The 24907-nt window shown below is 41.7% G+C and overlaps 1 protein-coding gene across 1 annotated transcript in view; it reads left to right on the top strand.

Moving 5' to 3' along the window:
• The window catches only part of LOC138965947 (tyrosine-protein kinase receptor Tie-1-like), a 108357-nt gene that overhangs the window by 41304 nt on the left and 42146 nt on the right, over positions 1 to 24907 (top strand). Inside the window, exons 2-4 of the mRNA XM_070338030.1 lie at positions 14854 to 14988; positions 15630 to 15767; positions 19389 to 19526. Of these exons, the coding sequence (XP_070194131.1) occupies positions 14854 to 14988; positions 15630 to 15767; positions 19389 to 19526 (411 nt within the window). The remainder of the gene's footprint in view (positions 1 to 14853; positions 14989 to 15629; positions 15768 to 19388; positions 19527 to 24907) is intronic.

Here is a 24907-nt window from a genome sequence, read left to right as displayed (position 1 = left end):
GAGAGAGAGAGACAGAGAGAGACAGAGAGACAGAGACAGAGACAGAGAGAGATAGAGGGACGGACATACAGAGATACAGAAAGAGAGAGAGAGAGGGAGAGAGAGAGAGAGAGAGAGAGAGAGAGAGAGAGAGAGAGAGAGAAAGAGAGAGAGAGAGAGAGAGAGAGAGAGAGAGAGAGAGAGAGAGAGAGAGAGAGAGGGAGAGAGAGCGAGAGAAGGAGCCAGAGACAGACAGACAGAGACAGAGACAGAGACAGAGAGAAACAGAGACAGAGAGAAAGAGAGAGAGAGAGAGTGAGAGAGAAAGAGAGAGAGAGTTATACAGAGAGAGACACAGACAGAGAGACAGAGACGGACAGAAACAGAGAGACAGAGTCTGAGAGAGAATCAGACTGACGCCTACATGCGACCCCTGTCGTCGAATGCTCATAATTTGTGTCGATGTTATCACATGCACTCCCTCTCCCTCGCCACAATGTTACCACTATCATGGCACGACACATAGGGCCTCTCAGACTGAAATAGCCATGCATCTCAAACAAGACGAATGATCTGGAACCACACAAGGCTGAGATTAATTTAGGTGTGAAAAATAGGCAAGGCGACGGGGAGGGGCGCGGGGAGAGGAGTGAGAAGGAGGGAGGCAAAGGGGAGGAGAGAGATGACGAATTCGGTCAGAGGTGAGATGCAGTTACCGGAAGTTAGGTAAAAAGGGTAGATAAATAAAAACAAAATAAAATAAAATGGAGACCATTTATTTTTAAATGTCAGCAAGTTGAAGAAATGTTTGCGACAGTTAAAACGCAAGCTGAAGTCTAAGACATAAGACGATGTCGACAAAAGAACTGGCTCTCAATGACGACAAAAACGGGAAATCATGGAAGCCAGTTATGTTCCCTGATATACGCAACATTAAAGAGCAATAGACGTTTTCCGCAAATAACTCTGTCAAGATTTCCAAGCGACATGGAAGAGTTGCTCCCTGCCTTAGGGTGACAAGCAATAACACGGGGTCGACCAGTTAAAACCACGATCGCAGCGAATAACTGACTCCCATGTGTATTGTATGCAGTATCCGGTCGACACTTTCAAAAATATACACATCGGAGTTTACGATTTGTTGATGCAGCCATGATCGCTTGCCCCGAGTGTTAGCCGACAATGTGTTTTGCCTGAGGTCACGTGAGTTTTGCTTGAGGTCGCGAAAGTTTCGTGCTTGGCCATTACTGCAGGCCATCGCCAGTGAATCGTGGCTCCGATGTGCAGATTTTTGAAAGAAAAGGGAATCATATCGAGCGTACACTGCATAACATACACATCGGAGTCAGTTATTTGCTGCGATCGGGATTTCAACTGGTCGACCACGTGTTACACTGTTTGTCACCCTAAAACGGGCGCAACTCTTCCGTAACGCTTTGGAAATCCCGACAGAGTTTTTTTTCCCAACATCGTCTATTGAGGTCTAACGAATGACGTATCACAACGTGCGCGGTCGTCCTTGGCGGTAACCTTCGTGGTTGAAAACGACGTTAAACACCAAATAAAGAAAGAAAGAAAGAAAGTCCTTGGCGGTCAAGAAAGCCGCGGGCGCCGCCGTGATCATTGCGCAGACGACATTTCTAGACCGCCAATATTTTTTGTGCGCATCACGTGCTCCACATAAATCGGCCGGAAACGAAGCAATCGGGAAACCTGGATTCGGAAAATTTAGAAAACGACAGCCATTGACTGATCCCAGTGTTCTTGTATGCAACTAGAGACGTGAGCTTTACCAGAGTCAGTTTTTTGTTCATTGAAATGAAATGTAGAACAACTATTTGGCTTGTGGACGATATGTGAACATTAATCGAACTGGTCTGGTGCGAGAAATACCATGTTTTGGATTATACCATTTTCCGGGCAAAAGGAAACGTTAATTGACTATATCACATTAAATTAAGATTGAGTGCAATGTTTGTAAGTAAGCAGTGATACTCGGATTTTCCAATCTTATCTCCTTCCGGTTAGACAAATATCAACAGCAAAACAAAACAACGAAGACAAGTAATGAAAATATTATGCGCATAAAATAAATAGGTGATTTAAGAAATCCCTGGCTTGCAATTGAGAGTTTTATCTCCTTCTTTCCTTTCTTTTTCCCGGTGAAAAGGGAACATTTTTGAAACGGGTTATCTCGTTTTATCATAATTGAAGCTGCACGTTGGTATGCAACACAGCAAGTCTAGCACGTGGTATTTGTCAACGTTTAAAGAGCAGAGATTTCTACGACTCTTTTCAGTGATGTTTTGCGTTAAACGCGAGACACATTGGCTTGTACAGAGTTCGCGTCAACAAGAACAGTCTGGTATTTTATCGTTTGTTTTGGTTATTTTTTATATGTTTAATTATCAGATAATGCCGGAAAAGATATCGCTGACCGGTCGGTCCATTCGTTTTTGATCTCTTGTGGTATCTTTTCGTGTCAAAATAAAAGCTATTAGTCTGCTGTTACACTTTAGTTTGACTGGTGGCCTTGCCCATTTTGTGTGAAATGTATTCATGTTGCCTTTGTTTATGACCGATTTACACCTCGCGCGATCAATGCGTGTAGATTAACAGTAATAGAAATCAGGTACTAAACTACAAGAAGGCTAATGTTGAATGAAACAAAAAAAGTGTGACAAGAATGTCATTAAAGTGATGGCAGAACATATTGCAGGCTTTCTCTTCCGTGTACCCCCCCTCCCCCCCCCCCCCCCCCCCCCCCCCCCAGTTGACTAACTAGTCAGAGTCTTGTTCAGAAATGTATACTCGTAACATGTTCGTCACAAGTAAGACAAAGCTTTTCTCATTTTCAAAGCTAAAAGTGAAACGATTTATCGACTGAAATACTGCTTTTCGCTCAAACACTAGTAAACAAAACTTGCTATGTGCGTCATTTAGCTATGATGGGGTGTCAGGTAACTGTTATCTTTAAATTGTTTGGAGTTTGTGCACTTTTCGGCCGCAAGTGGTGCCGAAAAGGTCATTGTGCAGCAACAGATTCTCACTGATCAACACTGACACATTTCCTATTTGGAACCATGAGTTTTCCTTGAGAGAGAGAGAGAGAGAGAGAGAGACAATGACAATGACAATGACAATGACAAATCTTTATTTTTCGAGGGTGACAAGAATAAGCATAGATATGCTTTTTTGCATCTGGCCCTCGCCCTAAAGAGGGACTAAACTATTTTACTATAACTATGACTAGGGAAAAAAAGGTTACATAAAAACATTAATGGTAGAACATATAAGTTTATGTACATGAAGCGCATTATGTAGAAGCATTGTAGATCATAAGGTAGTGTTCAAAATTGGGTGTAAAGCAATGAAGATAAACGGAAAGTAACCCAACAATACATTAGCTCAGCAAAACAATGTATTACAGAGCCAAATCTTCGTGATTTTGTCACAATAAACCATAATTCCGATAATGAACAACTGTATACAAAGAAAACATACCAATCAAGTTTATTTGTTCATAGAGTTCATTAAATGGAAAGAATATTTGGTTCTAAAAGAATCTGTGTTGGTGGATTGCCGCAGGGCGTCCGGAAGAGCGTTCCAGAGGCTGCTTCCTGAATAAACAAGACTTGATTTAAATAGGTCTATCCTAGGAAGAGGAGTGTTTAGTTTTATAAAGTGGTGCGAATTCTTCAAAGAGAACTTTGAGCAAATGGTTTCGGGTGCATTTTCTGTCATAATTTTATGCATCATTATTCCTTTGTTGTAATTCATTCTTGACTTCAGAGGTAGGACCCCTATGTTGATGTAGTCTGAGTCGGTGAGAGTAGTCTGTTTGAGTAATACTACTTTTAGCGCTCTTTTGTGTAATCTGCTGAGTAGCTTTAGGGAATTATCACTTGCAGAGTCCCATAGAGTGGATGCGTAATCAATAAGAGACTGAATATGAGCAGTGAAAAATAACTTCCTGGCTTGACAATTAAGGAAGTGTTTAATTCTAGATAAGAGGTACACTTTCTTTGACACTAATTTACTAAGTTGTTCAATGTGAGTTGACCAAGACAGGTTGTTATCGATGTGGACACCTAGAACTTTGTGATGGTCGACTTTTTCCACTATATTGCCGTCAATCATTAAATCGGGACCAGTTGAGGTAAAATTCTGTCGTTTTTGTCTAGTTGTAATTATCATATATTTGGTTTTCTTTGGGTTAAGAGACATGTGATTTAGGTCAGTCCATTCTGTCAGCTGGTTTAGACTTCCTTGGAGGGATTCTGATAAGCGAGTTAAATTTTTGTTACTGGAGTGAATTGTGGTATCATCTGCAAAAAGTTCACATAAATGTTGAATATAAAGGGGGAGGTCATTAACATATATTGAGAAGAGCAGAGGTCCTAATACCGATCCTTGTGGTACACCGTAATCTACAGCTTGCATGCTCGATGCTCTAGTGTTTGTAAGAACTGTCTGTTGTCTGTCAGAGAGGAATGAACTAACAAGATTGATAGTATCATATCCGACGCCATACAAACCGAATTTTCTAAGCAATAATGTGTGATCAATTACGTCAAAGGCTTTTGCAAAGTCTACGAAAATGGCACCACAGAATTCATTATCGTTTATTTTGTCCAACCACTGAGAGAGAGAGAGAGAGAGCCAGAGAGCCAGAGAGAGCCACAGAGAGAGAGAGAGCCAGAGAGAGCCAGAGAGAGAGAGAGAGCCAGAGAGAGCCAGAGAGAGAGAGTGAGAGAGAGAGAAAGAGAGCCAGAGAGAGAGACAGAGAGAGCCAGAGAGAGCCAGAGAGAGCCAGAGAGCCAGAGAGACAGAGAGCCAGAGAGAGAGAGAGAGAGAGTGAGAGAGAGAGAGAGGTGAGAGAGAGCCAGAGAGAGCCAGAGAGAAAAAGAGAGAGAGAGAGAGAGAGCCAGAGAGAGCCAGAGAGAGCCAGAGAGAGAGAGAGAGAGAGAGAGAGAGAGAGAGAGAGAGAGAGAGAGAGAGAGAGAGAGAGAGAGAGAGAGAGAGAGAGTACCAATGTGCATCTGATTATCTGAAACAATTAACGTAACTTTTCCATTTATCGCTGATCCCTTGAAAATGGTATCGCTCTAAATAAAACCGTACTGCCAAAATGGCGGGGAGGGGAAACTTCATCACAGAAAATGAAGAGATTTGACCTGATAAGGTAAATTTACATTTGTTTTTCCCTTTACAGAACAATGGAGTCCGCAAGCCGCCTAGAATCTATGAGTTTCTGTGGTTTTCTCACTTCGACAACATTCATCTCCTGTATCTCTTTTGGTGTCCCTGTATCTGTTTCTGTCTTTGGTCTGTCCGTCTGTGTGTCTGTGTGTCTGTCTCTGTATATCTGTCTATTTGTCTCTATCTCCCGCTGTCTCTGTCTCTCTGTCTCTAGTGTCTCTGTCGGTTTCCGTCATACTTCCACTTGCTTCTTAACTTTATGATCATCTCAGCTCTCACATAATTTTTTTCTGTATTTAGTAAAAACCCTAGTTGCAAGCTTTAAACTCCAGTTTCACCATTATTCCATCCAGATACGACCTCCACCAGTCTACCGATGTTATCTTAACACTCAAAAAGGAGTCAGACAACAAAAAAAGCAAAGAAAAGAAAGAACTCAGTTGAACTGAATCTTCCACGCTGTGTTTTTCTCTCTCTAGCACAATGGTCACTTGTTCCTCAATATCATCCTGGCAGTCTGGCACCTTCCTCGATCTCTCACCTTTTTTCTGAACACAAATTGCCTTTTTGGCCGACGCCTTTTGTTTACAAACACAGTCGCCGGAAAACCCAAATCCACTCTCCGGTTTCTTGTACAACATATCGCAGAAGAAGAACCCCATTCTCGGGTTTCTACTATAACATCTCGGCTGACGGGTCACATCTTGTAAGTTTTGACACGATCTCGAATCGTTTGAATTTACGTTGCTTGTATAGTCCCACGTAGTGTTTGGAGAGATTTGTATGTGTGTGACCAAGCCTAGAATTGTAGCATTTGATTAGGGGGGGGGGGGAAGCGGGGGGGGGGGGGGGGATTTGAGTGTTTGAAGGGGAAAGAAACGGGGAGGGGGGATTACTAGGTAGTGATATCGTGGTTTTGAGCGCTGGAATATGCACTTTGTTGCTCCCATCTTTGTAACCCCTTAGATGCACTAGCGAGGGTCAAAACGGTGTATTTTTTTTAATTTTCTTTGAAATGTCATAGCTGCACAAAAGGACGTGTTGTTCCTTTTTTTTATTCGTCGGTCGAACCCTAAAGCGCATATCTTACAAGAAGTTGGGCAATGATTTTTGTTTTGCACCAGAACATTCTTTGGAAAGTTTAATCCATCAAATTCTATCCTTGGATGAAAAGCAAAGTGGCGTAAAATGGGGTATTGAAACGTGAACCGTGGCCGCAAAAGCAGAAATGGGCCCATCAAAACGCTTGAGATCCTGCTGTGACAAGTTAATAACTTGTATGCGGTTGAAGGTCTAGATGACAAACATGCGATTGTCTTTTAAAAAGTAAGCATATTTTCTGCAAAACATTGTTGTGAGTTTTGTTCTCCATTTCCCCCCCAATTTTTTATGCTGCCTTTTAGAGGAGTGGAGGTTATGAGCAGGGGGAGGGAGTATCGCGATGGGGACTGGGTGGTGGTGCCTTTCTTTTCTTGCCTTTTTACATTTAGTCTTGACTAAATGTTTTTACATTGACGGGGAGTCGAGACGAGCGTGGTGGTGTATGTGTGTGTGTGTGTGTGTGTGTGTGTAGAGCGATTCAGAGAAAACTACTGGACCCATCTTTATGAAATTTCACATGAGAGTTCCTGGGTATGATAGCCCCAGATCTTTTTCTCCTTTTTTTAATAAATGTCTGTGATGACGTCATATCCGGCTTTTGGTGAAAGTTGAGGCCTTCATTTTTCAATCAATACGATATTGCGCCATACCGACTTGTCAATTTCACTTCAAAAATGTCACTGGAAAAGTGAGCGATTTCTTTGCCGCGGGGATTGACGAAGCTGCTATGTCTTGGTGAAAAAAATGCAGTGCGTTCAGTGTCATTCTGTGAGTTTGACAGATTGACTAAATGTTGTAATTTCGCCTTACGCGACTTGTTTTCTTTTCCTGTCTATTTGGTTTTCTTTTAGTTTTATGTCGTCGTCATTGATCCTTGTTTGTAACTGTGTTCATCATAGTTTAGAAATAGGCATGGTGGGAGTTTTGTTGTTTTGTTGTCCGAGTTCTCTGTGTTGTCGCTCCTACAGTGTAACCAAAAGACATAAGTAGCAGTGGGCGAAGTGTATTTGCTGTTAACGATGCCCTATGGATAAAAGTTGGTCTAGCCCAGAGCCGTATGATCACCAAAGCGCTACCTGCAAAATCTTTCGCGAAAATAACGTTTTGTTCACAAAAATGTGCCTACAAACAACACGTTTGTGATAAGAACAGCGTGTCCTACATACCAATGGAAAAATATGCAAGCTTGCCACACTCACTTATGAATAGAACCTCTGCACTGATTTAGACATTATCGAAAAGTAAAGTGTTATCTCCAAAAACTACTTTGAAAAAGTACTCGTTGCCCAGAAAGATTTACCAACACCAGTACACTGCTATTTCAGATAACCGATCAGATAAAAACATTGACCCGAAAAGACTGCTTTATAATGACAGTTCTGTTGATAAGGACCTTATCTGTTTGTTCGGTCTTGGGCTGCACTGAGACACCCTGATTGGAAAATAAACACACACACAAGTACGCACATAGGCTTAATCGAAACCGAAAAGTCTGTATCGCAACAAAAGGGTTTGGCTTTCGCGCGTGAAAAGAGAACTGATAATATAACACTCAGACACAGCCGCTGGGTAAAGAATCTGCAGCGATACGCATCGCGATTGTTCTTCGCTGACATACTCTTCTGATAACGAGTTCGCTTCCTGATCGACATTATTTAGCAAAATGACAGACGCAAAAAGGAGTGAACGCAAAAGTGGAAAGAGAATATCACACACAACACACGCACACAGACACACACAGACTGACAGACAGACGGACAGACATAAGGACAGACACACACACACACACACACACCACACACACACACACACACACACACACACACACACACACACACACACACACACACACACACACACACACACACAAACCCATAAAAACACACGTACGAACACACGCACACGCGTGCACACAGCCACAATGTAAAAAGAAAAATGTGTAATTATGTGACGGAGAGAATGGGAATATTATCAAGTCGCGTAAGGCAAAAATACAACATTTAGTCAAGCTGTCGAACTCACAGAAGGAAACTGAACGCACTGCATTTTTTCACCAAGACCGTATACGCAAATTACATCGTCAGTCCCCCGTTCGTGGAAAAGGCAGTATAGCGCGGTAGTGGTTGCGCTGAAAAGGATAGCACGCTTTTCTGTATCTCTATTCTTTTTAACTTTCTGAGCTTGTTGTTAATCCAAACATATCATATCTATATGTTTTTAGAATCAGGAATCGACAAGGAATAAGATGAAGTTGTTTTTAAATCGATTTTGGAAATTTGATTTTAATCATAATTTTCATATTTTTAATTTTCAGAGCTTGTTTTTAATCCGAATATAACATATTTATATGTTTTTGGAATGAGAAAAAGATGAATATTAAGATAAAATTATTTTTGGATCGTTTTATAAAAAATAAATTTAATTACAATTTTAAGATTTTTACACACACATACACCACGACCCTCGTTTCGATTTCCCATCTATGTTAAAACATTTAGTCAAAACTTGACTGAATGTAAAAAGGGAGGTATATAGAGACAAAGGTAAAGACAACCTTTTAGTTGTCGAAGGCCATAACCCCTCCTAATAATGATATGAACTGTACAGCAATAATGGACAGACGGAGGCAGAGATACAGAGAGAGAAGTGAACTGAAGTGAAGTAATATACTTCTTTTTTAAGATTAGTATGTCAGTTTTCTCCAGTCTGGTTCAACGGGGGAGACCGTCAGAGGAGGAGAGACAGAGCAAAGAGGGTAAAAGAGCAACACAAATGAGTTGCAACAGTATTCTTGCCTGTCTGATATGCTTTCTTCAAAAATAAACTTCCTATGGGTGGAGCTATTTGTTATCTTCGGAAGACTCCTTAAAAGCTTGTTTCTCTCTTTTTTTTGTTAAGGTAAAAGATGCATGCACGCAGTAACCTACGTGCTAGCATGCGTGTACCCACGAGCGCGCGTGCGTGTCATGTGTGTGTGTGTGTGTATGTGTGCCGGTGTGTGTATGTGTGTGCCGGTGTGTGTGTGTGTGTGTGTGTGTGTGTGTGTGTGTGAGTGTGTGTGTGTGTGTGTGTGTGTGTGTGTGTGTGTGTGTGTGTGTGTGTGTGTGTGTGTGTGTGTGTGAAGCTAAAAAATGTCAAGCTAAAATTCGCCGAATGTATCAAATTCGGGAAAGTTGTATAATTATTATCTGCCTGTATTGTAATTCCTAGCTGTGCTCAAACTTACTTTTCTTTTTTTATAACAGAGGCTATCCTCCACGCCTCAAAAGGGGTTACAGGATTAATACAACTTGAAACTTGAAACCTGCGCACCAGTACGTGACACACTGTCTGAACAGCAGAACTGCGTAATTCTTTTTCTCCTTTTTCTTGTACCTCTTTGAACTCGAAGATCTTTTAAACTTCAACCAAATCCTTTGAAAATAACAGCGAAGATTACGCACGTTTCACCGCGATTCGCATTATTTCCATTATTTCCATCTTCCAAACCCAGCAGGGACCCAATCTTAACATTATTCACGCCTTGTCACTTTCTGAACACGTCAGGATTTTACAATCTTTAAAGGCATTCGTCTCTGTGACTCACTTTTGAAAATGTTTTCTGACGAATTACACCTTGATAAGTCTTGAAGCCTAATATTAATTTGGCGAAGTCGACGAAGCTCGCTGCACGAAGCTTTAGCACTCTTTAGTAAAAAGACTTCGCGAAGTCTAAGCAGAGTCAACTTCGGGCACAATTAAAAAAGGCCTTTATGGCATTTGCTTTACTATACCTCTAACGTACGTTCGGTGATTAAAGTTATGGCCTCACGGGTCGAATTGGCCCATACGGAAAATGCTCCGGGTCAGGACATGAAAAGATCGACTAAAAAACGAACCTTAAATATGATAATTAATCAAAAGAACGTTGATGGTGGAACCAGCCTGACTCTCCATCGTTAGAGTCCCGATTCGTCCTCGAGATGTTTTTTCCAGTGCTGCATGTCGGGTAGGCATATGTCTAGCAGACCAAAACCATTGCATTTTAGAACATCGAAAAAATGAAACAAGTTTTGGCACATTTCGCTTTAGTCCGGGACACTTGTAAACAGAGGATACGTGCAGAATCAGTATGCATGAAGACTACCTCCACTCAACGTCTCAACTTGGAACATTTCAATGCTCAAACACAAGCTTGAAGGTATTCCTTGCGTGTGATATCATCATTTCAAAACCCAAACAGAACCGTGAACCTCTCTCGACGATTTGCGGCATCTCTCTATTGCGGGGAAGGGTTCTTTAATGTACTTTTCAAACAACAGTTTCCCATAGCCTTTGGCAAAGTTATGGGTGGTATATATATGCCATTGTCTCATATATAAATGACGACATCCGTCCTAATGGATGACTGGAGAAGCTTTTTGGGATCCAAGCGTATGTCACATTGAGGAATTTATTTATCTACGATATGGTGCACCTGCACGATTTATCGTTTTGACCTCAGTGAGGTGTCAGTAAACGGTAGTATAGGTTTCTTTCCCCATTTACGCCGTCAAAATCCTCCCAGACAATGTCAGTGTGTGTGTGTGTGTGTGTGTGTGTGTTTGTGTGTGTGTGTGTGTGTGTGTGTGTGTGCGTGTATATATGTGTGTGTGTGTGTGTGTTTGTGTAGCTGTGCGTGCGTGCGTGCGTGTGGTGTGTGTGTGTGTGTGTGTGCCGGTGTGTGTGTGTGCCGGTGTGTGTGTGTGTGTGTGTGTGCGTGCGTGTGTTCGTGTGTGTGTGTGTGTGTGTGTGTGTGTGCGTGCGTGCGTGCGAGCGAGCGTACGTGCGTGCGTGCGTGCGTGTGTGTCAGTGTGTGTAACTTATGAATAATCGTTAAACGTTGTTGAAACATAAAAAAAAGCTTGACATCCCCACAGTGAAAAAAGAGTCACAAGTAATAAATTTTCATTTCTGTAAAAGACCGTGTCAGATTGATATTAAGTAGAGATATAATTATGCACGGCCATCTCTTACTGGGCCAGGCTGTCTTGTGTGAGAAAACCCCAGCTGCGCTAAAAAAAAAAAAAGGGGGGGGGGGGGAACTGGAAAAGCGGAGTTGACTGCGGAACTAGTGTCAGAAAAACAGGGTGGCATTATTTGATGGATGTTTTTATTTTTCCTTACACCTGTGAAGAGCTGAATAATGGAGATCTGTTGTTTCTAAGGGGGGAAAAACTGGAACATTATTTGAAACGTTCAGATTGAGTTTCTTGTCACAATACAATTGAAAAAGGAAAATCTTCTCTAGTTTGAGTGGAAAAGGGGGCTTTGGAGGTCCATGGGCGGCTTAAAGGGACCTTTTTCAGTCAACACTCTGTTTTAATTCATCATGCAAGGTGTAGAATTTTGCTCGTGTGCTTAATGGAGTAAGAGTACCACACACCCGGCATCCCCGATTTACTGTGTAGAACGGTGACGAATCAAGAGAGAGAGAGAAATAGATACACACACACACACACACACACACACACACAAACACACACACGCACGCACTGACACACGCTCTCTGTCTCCCCCCTCCCTTTCTCTCTCTCTCGCTCTCTCTCTCTCTCTCTCTCTCTCGCTCTCTCTCTCTCTCTCTCTCTCTCTCTCTCTCTCTCTCTCTCTCTCTCTCTCTCTCTCTCTCTCTCTCTCTCTCTTTCTCTCTGTGTCCAATTTGATAAAACGCATTGACCGTTTTTGGGATTTTTGCTAGCTCAGTATATCCTCACAGAACACTCCTACAATTCGTAATTAGTCCCTTAACTTGATTACATGCTCATGCACCTCACATAATACGTCAGTCGTCATCGTCACAGGCAGATGAATCAGACCAATTAGACCTAAACATTTCCTGACACAATACTACAGCGAGATGGAATTCTTGACTACTTGTTCTTCTTTTAACATTAATTTTGTATTCTGTCTGTCTGTCTTTCTGTCTTTCTGTCTTTCTTTCTTTCTTTCGAAGACTGCTCTGGGTAGGCTTTTCGGCTTGATCGAGGTAACGCTTTGTTACTTAAAGGGGCCGCACTTATCCCATTGTGCAAACCTGTACATTTATTCTTACTGACCTGTTCCTGGTTTTTGACACCTCCCATCTCAATATTAGCACCATAAGCTAGATTCGTGGCGTTTTCGAACAGTTGCAACATTCACATAATTTTAAGCTCTTTGGCCGCCAAGAATCTTTTAAAGACTTTCCACGAGGCAACTCTTGCAGTCGTTAAATCACAGGAGCGATATTTAATATAAAAAATTAAACAAAACAACAAAACACAAAGTATGTTGGCCAAAAAATCTCGTGTGATCCTAAATAAAAAAACATCGTTTACACAAGACCTACGGAAACAAAGCCGCTTTCGTATAACCTTGGTTCTCGCGTTCCTGTGTCTGATTACGGCGCCTGTGATGTAAGTTCATTAACAAAAAACAAGCTGTTTTTGCTGATGGTGACCCAGTAAGGTGGTGGGAAGGGTCAATCGCCGAGTGGCGAGTGGTAGGAAGTGGAGTGGGCACTTCCGCCATGTTCATTTTGCACTGTTAGCCAACTTCATCACAGCCCAGTGCCAGTGTACATATACACTGATGTTGTGGGCTGGCTTGATTGTTGTGTTTTCTATTAACTAGTGGCGATACCACTTTTTTTCATCTTTGAACTTAGCTTTCATCTATTTACAATAGAAATTAAAAAAAGAATTATAGGGTTTGAGATAAGTTCATTATTTGTATCATAAGTGTTTGTCTGTCTGTCTTCTTAAAAGCTAGCTAGACCACTGGGTCGACGTACCGTAAATGTAACGTTTTTGTGTGTCAATAATGAAACATTCCAATAACCTACAATTCTTGTTTTTTGATTCTGAATTTTGGGACGTTAGAAGTCTGTCTGTTTTTGAATTTCATTTATTTACACCTTTGTAAGACAACGCCCATCATACCGATACAGAACACGCCTGCATAGGTTTTTGTTTATTCACACGAATCTTTAAAAAAAAAAAAAAAAAAAAAAAAAAAGAACGCTCTTTTTAACAAAACATTTTTTTTTTACCTCACCTGTATTCATCAGCACACAACAAACACAGAAGCCTACGGTATACGTTCAGTCATGAATTGTTCAGATTGTCAACAGCTGTTATGCAAGATCCCGTTGGGTTACAAAACTTCACAGAAAACTTCAAACGCAGTCCGGAAGAAGCCAGGGACAGGTGTGTTAGAATCTGAACCCCCAGGAGCACGTTTCTTGTCTAGTTAACGCGTAAATTGAGAGCCTGGATGCTGCTGATACAAGGGAAGAAGAACAACAAAAAGCAGAGAGGTGATTTTTTTGGTGAAGGGTGATGATGTTGTGCAATGATGAAAATGACAAATTAAGATTACAGGGATGTCTTCGTTATACAAAAGTAAACCAGCAGCTCATACTGTCCGACTCTCTCTCTCTCTCTCACTCTCTCTCTCTCTCTCTCTCTCTCTCTCTCTCTCTCTCTCTCTCTCTCTCTCTCTCTCTCTCTCTCTCTCTCTCTCTCTCTCTCTCTCTCTCTCCCTCTCTTTTTTTCTCCCTCCGTTTTTCTCCATTTCTTTTTTTTTCTTGCTTGACATATAGTCGAAGGCATCATGTCAGTCCAAAGCAAAACACGGCGTTTCTTCAAAACAAGAATTGTTCTCAGTCGAGTCAGGGTGTCATGATGACTTTGTGGATTGGGAAAACAGGGCGAAGGGGAATGGGCGGGGGCGGGGGGAGGGGGGGAGGGGGAGGGGGTGGGAGGGGAGTTTAGGGATTTTGGAGTGGGTGGACTGGAATAACAGACAGGTGTCGAAAAGCCTCGTCAACAAGACCAGGCTGAGAAATGTTGGACAACAGAGAACATGCATGTCTACCAGCACAAACAGTTACTTGAGCGATATAAACTGAAAATGAGTGCATAATTTGGTACAAAAATCGTGCCTTCTGCTTCCATTTATTTGGCTGGATATACCAGTTAGTATTGTCCTCAAAGTAGCCACGCCGATGTATGCATTCTATATTAGATGCAAATGAAACGTAGTGTGTAAGTTCATTCCATGGATCCATCACACGTTGCATATCAAATGGCTTTTTATGATTTAACTTGTGAGTTCAAGTTATGACAATTTAGAGGCTACGATTGCATCAGAAATGTTATAAGTCGGGACTACCCGAGGCTTTGTTGCCATTTTGAAGTTTGGTAAGTCCTGATTTTCCAATATCATACGTGCATCACGCTTGCGATTTCGTAGCGCTCTGCCTTGCGTTCCTCCATGTCCCTTCCCTGCATTTTCTTTAACTCCTGATTTTATGCCCATGTTGGACTACATTTTGACAAAAATGGTGACAGCGACAAGACAAGACGATGACATTGTCAAGCAGAGCGATGTGAGCAACGCATGTGTTCTGTGTTTTGAGCGTTGGTGTCAGATCAGATGATGACGATGACGATGATAACGATGATGACGACGATGATGACGATGACGACGACGACGACGATGATGATGATGATGATGATGATGATGATGATGATGATGATGATGATGATGATGATGATGGTTTGTGCGCAGATTGTCCTGAGGGTCTCTACGGCAAGAAGTGCGAGAAGCGATGCAGTCCTGGCTGTTATGGCGGCTGTCAGAGAATTACCGGGCAATGTCTTCACGGCTGTGGGGCTGGCTGGACGGGAGACAACTGTCTAAAGCGTGAGTGGTCCGAATTATCTCCCTTGCTTTCGGCCATTTTTCTCTCGCCATTTACGACTGGGTTTTTCATGGTTCTTTTTCTACTTTTATTTGATAAACGTGATGATTATAGACACTTTTAGCCATCTTGTGTCTGTAAGTAATTTTTATATCAGAAACATTTATTATTTTCTCCGTCTGGTTACCAAGAAAACGTTTGTTAGATTGTTAGAACACGGATGTCAATCTGTTGAATCAATTCAGAAAGAAAAACAAAGTTCACTCTGCACAGAATGCAGCCACACCATTGATTCTTGGTATTTGTCCAAGTTCGAAGATGCTCTTATTCAATTCGAACTTTGACAGATTTGCGGTGGTGATAATGATCGTGTGCACGGGGAAGAAGTTTTAATCAAATATGCTCCATTTCTTTTCTGTTTTCTTTTCTGTTCTGTATGTGATATTGTCCTAGTTTGGTTGCCTGCTGAACAAATTCAGCAGTGCTCCTTACTTGTACAGACTATCTGTTTTTATATGTGTGTCTTTCTGTTTTCTCCGTCTCTCTGTTTGTGTGTGTGTGTCCAAGAATGTGTCTGTTTCCTACACTGTGCATCGCTCGATACCAACCATGCAGAAAAAACCATGTTGTACACTGTTCACAGCCTGCCAGGATTACCGGTACGGCCCGGACTGCAGACTTCAATGTGGGCATTGCCATGACGACGAGCCTTGTGCCCCGGCAACCGGTACCTGTGTGAGAGGCTGTGAGGCCGGGTTGAGAGGTCATCAGTGTAAACAAGGTCACCTTCATATGCTTTTGTTCGTTTTCTTATTACTTTACCAGTAGTCAGCACCCGGCTTTGCTTGGGTTTCACCTAATGATCAGACGTTTTTACAAATTATCATAAAAAAGACAATAAAAACTAGAATAAAAAACATTTAATTTTTATCTTACTTATTACTTCATTATTTTATTATATGTTATAGAGAGAATACTACATGGCTTGCTGTGTCGTACCAGATTTACACGAGTTTTTTTTAATAATATTAATTGAACTGCGAGCGAAAGCGATTTTCCTATTTGAAAACACAAGTGTAAATCTGGTACGATACAGCAAGCCATGTAGTATTCTGTTTATCCTACATACTGTACTTACGTGTATTTTACTGAAAATGTCAAAGACAAATATATATATATATATATATATATATATATATATATATATATATATATATATATATATATATATATATATATATATATATATATATCAATTCATTGATCGATGGCTGATTGCTTTCATAATTCAGAGCCCACCGTTATTGATCTGTTGCTTTCTTTGGGTTGATTGATAAAATAATCAACTGGTAGGTACATTCCCCAACGGTCTCTTTCATGTAGCACCCAGCCCTATTTTACACGCATTCCTTGGAGTTGATCTTCACCTTCGTTTATCTTTATATGTTTTCTGGCATTGTCGTATGTTGGCTAATTGGTCTGTATACCATTTGGGTTCGAGGAGGAGGGAGGGAAAGTAGGGGGGAGGGGGAGGGGGAGGGGGGTAGGGAAGGATGCAGATAAATACCCGCGCAATAGCATCACTTCTTGATTCATGCTTTTTCAGGCAGTTGTGCATGTTATTCTGTGTCCTTGGTACCCTCACTGTCTTCTTGTGCCCATGTGTCTACCTTCTGGATGTGGACTCTGCTGTTTGCTTACACCGTGTGATCTGCGATGCCCCCCCCCCCATCTCTCTCTCTCTCTCTCTCTCTCTCTCTCTCTCTCTCTCTCTCTCTCTCTCTCTCTCTCTCTCTTAGTGTTAGTGTCAGTGCCATTGTCTCTCTTTTTTTCTGTGTGTGTGTGTTCATGTGTGTGTGTGTGTGTGTGTGCGTGCGTGCGTGCGTGTGTGTGTGTGTGTGTGTGTGTGTGTGAGTGTGTGTGTGTGTGTGTACGTGTGTGTGCTTACGCGTGTGTGTGTGTTCATGTGTGTGTGACGGGGTGTGTGTGTGTGTGTGTGTGTGTGTGTGTGTGTGTGTGTGTGTGTGTGTGTGTGTGTGTGTGTGTGTGTTTGTGTTTGTGTATATACTTAGGCGCGTCTGTCTCAGTGTTTGTCTCTCCGTGTTTTAATGTGCATCTTTCTATTTTCTCTATCTCTCTGTTTGTTTGTGTCCCAGAGAGTTTCTTTTTCTTCACCAATACTGTTTTTCCCCTTTTCTTCTCACCAAACTTTTTATTTTTTTTATTTTTTTTTGGGGGGGGTATGGGGTTTGGGATCTAAAGGACTTGATTGGAAGGTAGGGGAGTGGTAGGATACAAAATAACTGTGAGAGACTATGTTTTGCGTATGGAAGACCTGGGTGTTACTCGAACACTTACATATTGCATGTTAAAATAACAACAATTGTCAGTAAGTACTGGTGTCACATGACTGATGTGAACCAGTTGATTGGCTAATGGCGATGCGCTAACTTTTCCACAGAGCGTATTCTTCCGCCCTTTGCCATAAGCGAGACTGTGCTCTCATCCTCAGAATTAATTAATGACATGTAGCTTATATTATCCACAATACCAAATGACCATAAATTCCCTGCTTCTCAATTAAAGCAGAAGTTTTTTTGTGACAGATTGCATGTGCCTGTGCCACAGTGCCACTGATCTAAAAATAGAAGCCGCTGTATTTCATCTCATTTTCGCCGACTAGCATAGATTCTTCTCATATGCCGTGTTAGTGGCATGTAGCTTATCATCCACATTACCAAATGATGAGTTAGTATACAATTCCCAGCAGCTAACAGAAAACAAAAGTGTTATTCCGATAACGTACCAGCTACTGAGCTAGACCAGCATTTGGAAGACCGACTCGATCGACTCTGTCATACGTTGCAGACTACACTGAAATACGACTGCATCAGTTCAGTAAATGAATGGTTTTCGAATTATTATTTCAAGGCAAGAACAATCGTAATCGAAAACGTGTAGGGTTCAGAACGTTCTTACCATAATTATATAAGACTTATTACCAGCCTGCCTCATGCGTGCAGACTCAGTGCAGACTGCAGTGGTTCGATTGCCCTAGCCTAGCAGACAACATAAACCCCGCTCAGCAAATTAACATGTTGGGCAAATGTGAACGAAAAAACGATGGGGATATAATACGTGTAGGGTTCAGAGCATTCTTACCGTTCATATTTAGTATCAGACTCCCCGATGAGTGAAGATACAACACGAGAAATATGCCACATTTATTTTGAAAATGTGCTAACCGTCGAGTCCTTCGGGGGGTAGTCAATTCAAGGGGAGTCACTCCGCACAGTCCATCCGTCGAAGCTCGACTGGAGGTTTCGAATCGCAAATAACGAAGAGTACAGTCCTTTCTCCGAGTTCAAATGAGGTCTCTCTGAAAGATCATCACTGTTCAGCTTAACGCTACACTGGAATTTACCAACAGAAATTAAAATGCGTGTGACGAAAGCACGACACACTTGAGACACCCCACACAAAAGTAGATCTTATACGACCTGACCACACAGTTATGCCTATTCAAATGCGCGTAGCAAAATGTGCGTTTGGAATCTTCTTTTTTCTATGGCGGTACTGACAATATCGTTATTGAATCAATCCCAGTGCACTAAAGGATTTATAGAGCAAATCTCGAAAATAATTATTGAACTCAGCGCTATGCGCTTCGTTCAATAATGAATTTTCTCGATTTGCTCTATAAATCCCTTAGTGCACTGGGATGTCTTTTTTTTTTTTTTTTTTTTTTTTTAAACCTGCACAAAAAAAATCTCGTTTCACACAAGAAGCGGCCTTGTTTGTTTCCGATGTGTGCACAATCAGTGAAGGATGTTCTCATCCCACGTAATTGAAAGTCTGAACAGATCCACTTTGGTTCCTTCTGGTGTAAATGATAGAATATACCATCACTGGGATGTCTCAATAACTTAAAATATTCATTCATTCATTCATTCATTCATTCATTCACTCATCTATCCATTCATTCATTCATTCATTCACTCATCCATCCATCCATCTATCCATCCATTCATTCATTCATCCGTTCATTCATTCATTTTTTATTCGTTTATTTATTTGTGACAGGGGAGGCTACCGCTCCTTTCACAGCAGACTCTGCACCCGAGTTGTTGGCCTTTAAATCAACACCGGTGGATTGTGGAATTCTGTTTGTGATGGGGTCTGGTGGTTTCCGATTGTCTGTATGTTCATGGAAACCTTCGGGTTTGCATAACAGTTTTTATAGGGCTAAGAAATTAGCCCTAACATTTTCAATCCTGTTTGATTGCACTTCGCCTCCCGAGGTGATCGTAGTGTTACGGCACTCGGTTACATATTGATTAATCTGTTTATTTTTCGTTGTTTTTGTTATTGACTAACTTTTAGTCATTGGTTGCAAATGCAGGTTGCGAGCCCTACACATACGGCCCAGGGTGCGTCTACAAGTGTGGTCACTGCCGCCTCCAACAGACGTGCAACCCTGTCACTGGGCTGTGTCCAGGGGGGTGTGCGCCCGGCTGGATGGGCGCCCGCTGTGATCAAGGTAAGGGTCATTTGGTTTGAACAAAAGTGTATTCAATTTTCAAGACATGAAACAATTCAATGTATACAGTAAGGGTAACTGAGACTGGTGATCCGTAAGCTACGCGCTATTCCTTTTTTGAAGCCGCATTGGTTTGTACACTCGCTTGTTTGCAAAACAACGACGAGATACTTGCCATTAATTAACGTTCTTTCCTTTTCAGCGTTTAGGCATCCTTCTTGTTTAACACTTGATGTGACATCAAAACTGCGTACTTGTTTACGTTCACACATTTATATCTGATCTCCCCCCCCCCCCCCCCGCCCCCCTCCCCACCCAGCCCAAAAAATCTAAATAAAAAACAAAACAACAATAACAACTACAACAACAACAACAACAACAACAACAACAACAACAGCAATAACAACAATAACAACAAAAACAACAACAACAACAACAGAAAAAAAAGAGAAAAAGAGCAAGAACCAGAAGAAGAGAACTTCTCCCAAAAACTTCAGATGTTTACTCAAAATAACACGAGGAAAAATGGGCTATCGGCATAAACAAGTGTAAGATTCGGGGAGGCTGATCGAAACAAATATTCTGTTCGTGAGTGGTTTTGTTTTGTCTTTCTATTCCTGCTCGATCTACATCTGTCTTCTTTTGCATTTGCTCTCCTTTTATCCCTTTTTACGTGGTCACCTGTTTCTCTTAGCTCATCTGTTACTGAGCTGTTACTTAGTCGCTTCCTTCATCCACCCACGAGATTAGTTCCAAACTGAGTGCTCCTTGCCACCACATCTGAAGATTATTCTATCCAAGACTCGACAGCCTGAGATTCCAGGGAGTGCCTCGCGGTTTGCAGGTTGATGCGCGGATGTGCGTTACATGCAGGCACCTGAATCACTTAATCTCTGTCCGTGTCTTTTCTGCTTAGACGCAAAGGGTAGCCTATGCGTGAGCGGAAGTTTGAAGAAAGCAAAGTATCTAGTAAAGCAGAATGTTGCTTCATAGTAAAAGGAATTAAAAATGATTTAAGCAGGAAAATGGTTAATTCTTTACGATGTCGTGGGAAAACTGAAAATGAAAACATCAACAATTCAGTCTTACTGATATTGATTAATTACATTTCAAAGTAGTTTCTTTTTTAAATGTTATGTGATGCCCCCTGGTTTATCACATGCAAGATGAAAAGCTCACTTCGGGGATGAAGAAAATTAATGTAGATTTTCTGTCTGATCAATGGATCTCGCGATGTAGGGATTAGCTAAGGGCATTAGTAGGTAACGAACAAGTGGTTCGTTGTATATCAGTTACACCCAGGATGTTCCACGTCAAGCTTTGTAACCACAGAGTGAGAGAGAGAGAGAGAGAGAGAGAGAGAGAGAGAGAGAGAGAGAGAGAGAGAGAGATAAGAGAGAGAGATGAGAGAGAGAGAGTTGTAAGAGAGAGAGAGAGAGAGAGGGGGGGGGAGAGAGAGAGAGAGAAAGAGAAAAAAAGAGGTATGAGAGAGAGAGAAAGAAAGAGAGAGAGAGAGAGAGAGAGAGAGAAAGAGACAAAAGAGGTATGAGAGAGAGAGAGAGATGAGAGAGAGAGAGTTGTAAGAGAGAGAGAGAGAGAGAGAGAGAGAGAGAGAAAGAGAAAAAAGAGGTATGAGAGAGAGAGGGAGGAGATGAGAGAGAGAGAGAGAGAGAGATGAGAGAGAGAGATGAGAGAGAGAGAGTTATAAGAGAGAGAGAGAGAGTGGAGAGAAGGGGAGAGACAGAGAGGGGGAAGGAGAGAGGGAGAGAGAGGGGGGAGAGAAAGATAGATAGAGAGGAGTATAGAGAGAGAGGGATAAGAGAGAGAGTGGAGAGAGAGAGAGAGAGAGAGAGAGAGAGAGAGAGAGAGAGAGAGAGAGAGAAAGAGAGAGAGAGAGACAATGACGTAGGTTTACCTTTTACGCTCGCCATCTTGATTTTCTCAGGTCACACGCTGTTGCCGAGCGTTATCTCCCTTGGCGCGGCCCGCCATTTGTACGAGTTAAAAAGAAAGCATTGTAAGAGAACAGAAAAGCCATTTGTTGTTAAAATCAGGACTCCTGAGCTACTTATCTGCATAAACCCGATTGGCAAAATGTAGACTACCTGCGGTTGTTCACAGCATCTTGAACGCCACTTCAGGAGAAGGCGGTAATTAAGTGTTTAAAAAAAGTCAGATGGAATGACAATCAGGCGAGAGTGTTCTTAGTGTCCAATAAAAAATTTTTTTTTAGAAGTGGTACAGTTTGGCTTACTTATCTTCTTTTTCAGATTTAGTGTCGTTCAATAGCAACTGCAATTGTTGTTACCCCTGTCTCTTTATGTAAATGGTACCGTTTTTGCACAAACTAACATGGTACACACATAACATTTCCTTAGTCTTACTCTGCTTCACCACACTAAACTGATCTATGCTAAACACTCAAGTCAGCACAGCTATTCAAACCCATACAGGCGTCGCTGACAAAAACGCTGTTTTGATGCAAGAAAGCCAAACCTCTGAAATCAAACCTATTGATTTTGTGGTTTGTAAGGCGGCACCTTTACAGGGCCAGAACTACACTCAGCGTCAAATTTGTGGCCGATGTTTGCCAGATAACCACGAACTACTAGCTATGAACACTATCCCAGCAGAAAAAAACTTTTGACCTGCCCTTTTGCATCATTCCGGAATAGTTACAAAATCAACTCGTTGTTCTCTCTGTTTTTGTATCGTCACCTGGCGCATGCGTAGTATTGTTTGCATCTCCTGCGTTGGCGGCAGTTGCCTCCCCTTTCCCATGACATGCGCATCGGCTCGGCACGTGCACCTGTTTGCTTGTGTTGAAGACGTGCAGAAGTTTTCAGAGGTCTTCCCACATGACTTTCCGCTCACATTTCGCATGCACGAAATTGACTAGGTGGGGTTCCTCGGCATTTGTGAAGATCCAACAACGAGCATCTTTCAGCCATTAAAACGAAACAGCTGAGACAGTGTCACATATTGTTTTGCTGGCGCTGCACTGACTCAAGTTGAAACTGAGTTGTGCAGTGGCTGCTGTTGTGTAATCTTTACACCCCCCCCCCCACCTCTCCACCCCCCCACCCACCCCCAACTCTCTCTCTCAGTCTCTCTCTCTCTCTCTCTCTCTCTCTCTCTCTCTCTCTCTCTCTCTCTTCTTTGTCTCACGCATTTTATGCCCCTTTTTTGGCATGAAGCTAAATAGTAAACAGGAAATGGTTGCAATCCTTACAATGTCTCCCCTTTTGTGTGCTACATACACCCTCCTCCCTATCCGCCTTTTTCTACAGTTGCTCTGCAGCATGTTAAAAAAAACTTGAAACACTTGTACGTCGTTTATGCCCTTTGATTTAAGATTAGAACCTGTCATCTTGACACGTAGGGCGTTTAAATGCGTCTTTGTAATACTTTTTTAACACCACACTTTTTTGTCTACAAAGTCAACATTAATCAACCGAAATTTACAATAAGGATAAGCCAAAACTGTGAACATTTTGTTAATAAGATTTTGTAAGTATGAACTCAGTGACAGTTTCATGAGCCCGCTGCTTTCGCTAAGCAGAATTAGAAAGACGTCCCAGTAGAAATTGTTGTACACACTAGGTCTCCAAACGGGCGCAATACTGATAGCGAAGGTATAGTAGAAGGCATTACCCAATATTGACGGACTGTGTGATGATATCTTCTGCTATGGTCTGTTGAGACAGTGATATCAAAATCTCGACCTCCGGTCTCGATTTTGATATCCCTGTCGAAACAGACCAATAGCAGAAGATATCATCACCCCCCGCGGGTTAGGGGGAGTCCCATATCGGTTGGGACGAGAAAGAATTTACCCGATGCTAACCAGCATGTCGTAAGAGGCGACTAACAGGTTCTGTTTCTCCTTTTACCCTTGTTAAGTGTTTCTTGTATAGAATATAGTCAATGTTTGTAAAGATTTTTAGTCAAGCAGTATGTAAGACATGTTACGTCCTTTGTACTGGAAACTTGCATTCTCCCAGTAAGGTCATATATTGTACTACGTTGCAAGCCCCTGGAGCAATTTTTTTATTAGTGCTTTTGTGAACAAGAAACAATTAACAAGTGGCTCTATCCCATCTCCCCCCTTTCACCTATCCCATCTCCCCCCGTCGCGATATAACCTTGAATGGTTGAAAACGACGTTAAACACCAAATAAAGAAAGAAAGAAAGAACACAGTCAGTCAATGTTAGATATATTGCTAATTCTCTGGACATTTTGTATTTACTGTAAAGAAATTACAAAAGTATTTGTCTCAGTTTTGGCTGTTCCATATCCCTCCCTCTGATTATTATTTCTTTTTGTTCACTCTTTTCTTGTACTTTTCAGTATTTCAAAATGTCTTTTCTTTCAAAAAGTCTTTAGTCACTTGCTCAACTAAATTCTGGGATCATTACATTTTCATATATATTTGTTTGTTTTTAAATTAAGGTGTTTTTGTTTTTGAAGTGGGGAAGCAATAAAACTGATATCGATGGAAATGTCGTCGATATCACTTTTGCACTGAGCTCAGTTTTGCCCAATTGACCAATGGAAATCCACGTAATATATGAAATAGCAATATTCATATTTATGTGTTATCAGAAACTCTACAGGCTGTCTTTGCTTTCTGTTGTTATTGATGCTGCTGCGTTTGATGTCGTCTTGTTCATCTCCCGTTCATTTTTTATTTTTTATTTTATTTTATCTCTGAAGTTAGTGTATAGGACATAGGTATGTACTTTTTTTTTTACTGCACATACGTTTTACTATTTCTTTTTCCTTACTCTTTCTTATAAATTTGTTCCTTCTCCTTATTTTCCAAATCCAAGAAACCCATCCATTCTACTTAAACACCTATCTGGCACTTACCATCGTCACTTCATAAATCATACCGGAACACCCACGAGACAGGAAGTAAGATCAAGTATTGTGACTCCGGGTCGAAAGAGTGCAGTGTATTCTAGCGCCTATCAGAGGAATGTGGCAACCTGGGGTTAGAGTGGCGGGGTGTGTCACTGCGCACAAGAGAAAAAAGTGCCAAGAGACGTTGTGCAGACAAAAGGCAATGACGTAAGCAATTGTGGGGCCAGACGTGTTTCTGACCCGTGTTATCGTACGGTCGGCTTCTTTTTCGCATCGTTTTTCTGGCTTTCTTGGGTTTCTGCGAACACATTTTGATAAAGAATGGGGGCAAACTCAACACGGAGTCAAATGCAGAACTAGTTGTTCTGTCTGTCTGTCTGTTTGTCTGTCTGTATTTCTGTCTGTCTGTCTGTCTGTCTGTCTGTCTGTCTGTCTGTCTGTCTGTCAGTCTGTCTGTCTGTCTGTCTGGCTGGCTGGCTGGCTGGCTGTCTGGCTGGCTGGCTGGCTGACTGG

Source organism: Littorina saxatilis, linkage group LG5 (assembly GCF_037325665.1).
Source record: "Littorina saxatilis isolate snail1 linkage group LG5, US_GU_Lsax_2.0, whole genome shotgun sequence".
NCBI lineage: Eukaryota > Metazoa > Mollusca > Gastropoda > Littorinimorpha > Littorinidae > Littorina > Littorina saxatilis.
The sequence above is the reverse complement of the archived record's forward strand: the minus strand, read 5'-3'. Positions and strand labels throughout refer to the sequence as shown.